The sequence below is a fragment of the Stegastes partitus genome, unplaced genomic scaffold (assembly GCF_000690725.1).
Source record: "Stegastes partitus isolate 25-593 unplaced genomic scaffold, Stegastes_partitus-1.0.2 Scaffold1260, whole genome shotgun sequence".
Classification (NCBI taxonomy): Eukaryota; Metazoa; Chordata; class Actinopteri; family Pomacentridae; genus Stegastes; species Stegastes partitus.
In genome coordinates, this window is record NW_007578991.1 from 122,049 (window position 1) to 128,198 (window position 6,150).

Sequence of the window (6,150 nt, forward strand, 5' to 3'; positions counted from 1 at the left end):
CTACGTGGGTTTTCTACGGACATCGTTTCCGTCACTGAGCGGACTGAGGTTCTGAGGTTCTGAGGTTCTGGTTCTCACCGTGTTGTAGTACATTCCCGAGCAGACTTCGGTGCTGGTGGCGTTGCAGCGGCACGATGGGGGAACGCTGGTTTGCCAGTCGGCCGGTCCGTTGACGAGGCCGCAGCACTTCAGCTGGAAGGAGAACCGACCGGACCAGAAGTCAGAACCAGAAAACAACAACCAACAACAAGAACCTAAAAACGTGGGACGATATTTTTTAATGTTTCCAGTTTAAACTAAAAACAAAAGAAAAACAAACCAAAACGGGCCGTTTTGTTTTCTTGTTTACAAATAAATAAAAAATAAACAAACAAAGGGCCCATTTTCTAGATTTTTCATTTTTGCTGCTGGACAGTAGAACCTCTTCAGAACCCGCCCGCTCTGACCTCTCTCTGCAGCTGCTCCAGGTCGTCCTTCACTTGCTGGTCTTGACTCGACAGCGGCGTGAACTTCTCCAGACGTTCCTTCACCCAGTCCTTCACCTGCAAACACAGAAAACCAGGACGACGTCACTTCCTGTCACTTCCTGTCACTTCTGGTCACTTCCTGTCACTTCCTGCCACTTCCTGTCACTTCCTGCCACTTCCTGTCACTTCTGGTCACTTCCTGTCACTTCCTGCCACTTCCTGTCACTTCTGGTCACTTCCTGCCACTTCCTGTCACTTCCTGTCTCACCTTCGACTCGCCCACGGCCGCCGCGATGCCCGCCGCCAGCAGGAGGATGAAGATGAGGAGGAGGAAGATGAAGAACTGAAGGAACAAAGAAGGAGATGAAGGATTAGCGGATCTTTTACTGGAACGTTCTTTCACTTTAAATGACTGTTTTCTGGAATATTCCACGGTTCCTCTGTGGTTCCTTCATGCAACTCAAAGGAACCAAATTTCCGGAGAAACACGACGACGGACTGACCTCCAAGACGAAGGTTCTTTTATTGACGAGCGTTTTCCACAAGTTTGGTCTGAACATCAGGTGAGTTTTAATCAGCCGGTTGTTTTTGAGGACGTTCCAGCTGCAGGCCAGAAGGCGCTAACTGGAACCAAAGTGGTTCTTTAAGGTGATACCATCAAAGAACCATTTTTAGTTCCACATAGAACCTCTCAGCAAGAGCATCCTCAAAGAAACGCTTCAGAAAATGGTTCCTTCAGGCATCGTGTATGAAGCTCCAAAGACGGAACCATTTTCCAGACAAATTTCAGATTATTGTGAACAAATTCCAGCAGATTTGTGGACTCGCCTGGTTCTACTGAGACACCAGGAACGTTAGCAGAAGGACGTTCTTTAAGGAACCCTTTTCCAGATGGTTCTTTCTATAAGTCTCAATTTTTTTTTGTTACATTTTTGCCATTTAGGACAAATTTTAGATCCAGATGTTGGCTTGTGATTTGGAAAACTTTAAGGGATGTTTTCTGATTTACAGGACAAACTCAATTCACCGATAATGAAAATAACAGTCGCAGCTCAGATTAATAAGTCGGCCATAAGGAACCATCCCCGATATAAAAAGGTTCCTTAGTTGGTGGAGAATCATCTGAGAACCATTTGAGAACCGTTGTTTTTCTACAGTAGGAAGGTCGTCGTACACTCTGATGACTGAAAAACACAAAGTAAATCCAAAAACGTTGCCTCCCTCTTGTGGTCGTACGAAGAAGTGCACGTAGAGTCGTCACCACAGGGTGTATGTGAACCAAACCAGGTAGTTTTGGTGCCTAAATTTAACCAAACACAAACTGAAAAGCAGTGAGAGGACATGAAACTAAAAAATAAACCTAAAAAGTGGTTCCAAATGGGACTTAAACTCAAAACTAATGGATGAACTTTGCAAAATTTCAGCTCCACCAACATTTACTCGGCTGATAAGAGTCTGTTAACTTTTTTAACCTTTTGCACTCATGCAGCCTCGTAGCATGATGCTGCCACTGCCGTGCTTCACTGTGCATTGGTGCAAAGTGAAGGAAGCATCTACTGGCCGTTACGTTTTAGAGTAAAGTGCACTTATGATATTACTTTAGATAAAAATAGAATAAATTTGGTTAAAATTTTCTTCAGCTTCCCTTCGATGGACGTCACATACAGCTGCCGGTATTAAAGTTTCAGTCACAGAGTCGTACTTTTATACAACTACTGACTGAAGCGATCCACTCAGGAAACACAAATGCAGAAAGAACCAGGAGAAGCTCACCAGCAGCAGCATGCAGCGGTTCTCCCTGATGGCGCCGCAGCAGCCCAGGAAGCCCAGAACCATGATGATGACTCCGATGGCGATCATCAGGTCGACGGCGGGGAGAGTGTCCTCTGTGATCTGAAGAAGGACGGAGGAGAGAAGTCAGCGGATGTCAAGAGATTTGGAAGGTTTAAGGGAGAGAAACTGGACCTAAACATGTCCGATGTGGAAGACGAGTGTCTGGAAAAATCTGGAAAAAGTTCCCATCGGACCTCCTCAGAACATCTGGTTCTGTATCTGCAGCACCTTTATCTACTGACCAGAGTTCTACCAGAGGTCCAGGTCCTTGAAATCCACAGAGGAGGGTCCAGATTGATCACTTTAATGGACTTTTTCCGTCATTTCTGAGCCTCAGAACTTCATCAGTCCAGCAGATAGACACATGACATTTAGGAGGAACAACACATCTGGGTTCTGCTAGAACCTGACACCAGATCAGTTCTACATCCATCCAGGTGTCTCAGTCTGAACACTGGATCTGGGTTTGAGTTGTTTTTACCACAAAAACAGGCAAAATCACCCCAAAGACTCAAAACTGGCACCAAAAGGTCAAAAATTACCACAAAAAACATAAAATCACCAAAAAAGAGGTGAAATCTCCAGAAAATGATCAAAATTACTCTAAAAATGGAGACAAAAAGTGTTCATGGTTCATCACAGTCTGAACACTGGAGCTGGGTTTTCTCAAAAACAGCAACGAAAAGTTTTCCAAAACTCCTCAAAACTTTTTTTAAATGACTTGAAACTTTTCCAAATTTAAAAAAAACAACAACTTCAAACTTCAAAAATCATCTAAAAATTACTTAATTTGTCCAAAAATGACTCAAAACTCGACTCAAACAACAAAAAAGTCTCTTAAATAAGTTTAAAGAGTCGTCAAAATGGCCAAAAAAATCATCCAAAATCCCCAAAATAACTCATAAGTTCTGTGTATTTTTCTCTGTAACCAGCTGGTAGCATCAGTATTATGGGATGCATCACAGTGTGAACAGTTGTCATAGAAACAGGTACCGTGGATGTGTTTCTGGTTCTGAGGCCCAGATGCAACATGAAACTCTTTAATTCCACTAAACGAGGTGAAGCTTTGTTTATCTCATAACAAAGAGCCTGAGACTGACCTTGTTGTCATGCTTGCTGACTTTCAGGTAGATGGACACGCCCAGGATGATGCAACCGCTGATCTGCAGAGAGAAGAGATGAAACATGACGTTAAACAACGAGGAGTCTACTGGTGGACATCTGGCGACATCTGGTGGACAAAACGGAAACATTCAGGCACAAAACATCTCACGAGACGTTTCCTGTTGAACCTACGGACGAAAAATACCACAAAGATGTTTTTGTTGGATTCAAGTCAGACGACATGAAGGTTCAGGTTTTCTCTTTGTGCTTCAGATGGTTCTCCTGCTGCAATATTCTTCTTCTTCAAGCTTCTTGTCAGGTTTATCCTCAGACATCCATCTATGAACGTCATCAACACCTTCTGCCCTCATGCAGCCCCACATCATGATGCTGCCACCTCCATGCTTCACTGTGGTGGTCCTGGTCAGGTTCACACCAAACATCTGGACTCCATCTGAGCCCAACACATTGATCTTCATCTGACCAGAGAACGTTCTCCGACATTAGTGAAGCTTCTTCTCATGTTCTTGGGCAAATCGTTTTCTTGTCCTTCGTCCACAGAGGATGAACCGTCCTTTAAACTGGATCTCTGGGGTCACTTTGTGTCTCTTTGTGGTTGTTGTTTTCCTTTTTGTGGTTGTTTGGATCTTCAGTGGTCATTTACGTCTTTATTTTAGTAATTTTGTGTCTCTTTCTGTGGGATTTATTCATTTTTTGTGGGGTTTTGTGTCTCTTTGTAGTGTTGTGTTGTGGTTTATCCTCAGACATTCATGGAGCATCTATAGATGTCATCAACACCTTCCACCCTCATGCAGCCCCATATCATGATGCTGCCACCTCCATGCTTCACTGTGGTGGTCCTGGTCAGGTCCGCACCAAACATCTGGACACTTGGGACGCCTCCTAAAATCTTCTACAGAGGTGCAGTCGAGGGTGTGCTCACCAGTGCCACCACTGTGTTGGACGGGAACTGCCCCCTGCAGGACAGGAAGTGCCTCCACGGTGTCATAAAAACTTCAGAGAACATCTCTGGAGGGACCTTCCCATCACTGCAGGACATCTACACCAACAGGTCACCAGGAGAACCAGAACATCATCAAAGACCACCCACGCTGTTCAGCCTGCTGCCCTCAGGGGGCGCTACAGGAGGGTGAAACCAAGGACCACAAGACAGTCAAACAGTTTCTGTCCTCAGGCCACGAGAGTCCTGAACAACCTCAAACACTGACTCACACTGTTGACTGTACACAACATGACACCAGGTAGCACGTAAACAGACAACATTCCCCTCAGGTACTGTTTTTATTCATATCTATTGTTATTATTGTTGTTTTGTCCTTTTTATATTTACATTCTTTATTCATACAGTCGTCCTCACATTTATTTATAACCTCCCGTTAAAGACGGAAAACAACAGCTGCCACTGAAATAAGCTGAAACTGACAAAAGTAATAATAATTAAAAATTAGTAAAAATCATGGCATTGATTTTGGATTGTGGTTCAACAGACATAATAAAATAAAAAAAAAAAAAAAAAAACAACACTTCTGCACCTGTTGACAGGTGTTCTGGTCCACCGCTCATCAGCAAAGGGCTCTCATTGGTCCAGGACAGTTTTGTTTTTTTTTTTTTTTTGTTTTGTTTTTTTTTTTTTGCCACAATTCAAAATTAATGTCATATTTCACTAAATTATAATTTAGCAAATTTTTATTTATTATTACTTTTTTCAGTTTCTCGTTATTTGAGCGACTGTTGTGAGTTTTGCCTTTTCTTTAATGGAAGCGAATGAATACATTTATACATATGGCAGTGTGCAAACTAGACAATTCCATTGCACAGTGTTAAATTGCCATAGGTCTGAAACTGAGAAAGTTCTGGTGCTCGCAGCTCATTTTAGAACCATGTTCATGCCGTTCGACTGATTGAAAATCACAGCTGGACTCATTGATTCACTTTATGTTGCTTTGAGTAGCTACTTTGGGACCTAAATGTTCAACATGGTCATTCTAAAGTTTTAGTTTTTGGCGGTTCCTGTGAGCAAACACTTGTTGGTTCAGTTTAGAAGTAATGACTTTGACTGAAAGCTGATCCCATCTGTTGTGAACTGTTTCTGTCCAAACAACAAACGGCCGTAAACCTCCTGACCGGAGCGATCCGCTGATCCTGGTTCAGGACGGATGGACGTCATGTATTATTCACCACTCGCACAATCATCCGCCACGAACACGGCGATGATCCGCCATTAATATTTCATCCTCGGCCGGAAAGCAGAGACCAGTCGGCACCAGCGTCTCCACGGAGACCAACACAGCTGCTGATTACAGGCCAGCGGTGACAACGGCGAAGACGAACCAGGAGGCTCGCCTCAGACGCCTCACGGCCAGCAGCCAACAAGATTTATGTCCATCAGATGGATGTTTAATGAACTTTAATGTCTTTGAACTGATCAGATTTATCCAAAGTGACCCAAAATTTGTCCTAAATGTCATAAATTTGTCCAAAATTACTAAAAAATATCTCCAAAACTATTAAACTTTTGTCCCTAAACAACAAAATTGGTCCAAAATGACCCAAAATGACTAATTACTACTGTCCCTAAAAAAACAAATTTGTCCATAAGGGATAAAAAATTTGTCAAAAATTACTATTTTATCCAAAATGACTCAAACTATCTCCAAAATTATTAAACTTTTGTCCCTAAATAACAAAATTGATCCAAAATGATCCAAAATTTGTCCAAAATTAC

At 42.7% G+C, this 6,150-nt stretch overlaps 1 protein-coding gene across 1 annotated transcript in view; it reads right to left on the reverse strand.

Moving 5' to 3' along the window:
• LOC103369263 (tetraspanin-8-like) overlaps nt 1–6,150 on the reverse strand; it is an 18,795-nt gene continuing 12,645 nt past the window's right edge. Inside the window, exons 2-6 of the mRNA XM_008297942.1 lie at nt 3,401–3,463; nt 2,241–2,360; nt 736–810; nt 447–542; nt 1–192 (exon numbers count right to left, since the gene is read on the reverse strand). Coding sequence (XP_008296164.1) covers nt 1–192; nt 447–542; nt 736–810; nt 2,241–2,360; nt 3,401–3,463 — 546 coding nt within the window. The remainder of the gene's footprint in view (nt 193–446; nt 543–735; nt 811–2,240; nt 2,361–3,400; nt 3,464–6,150) is intronic.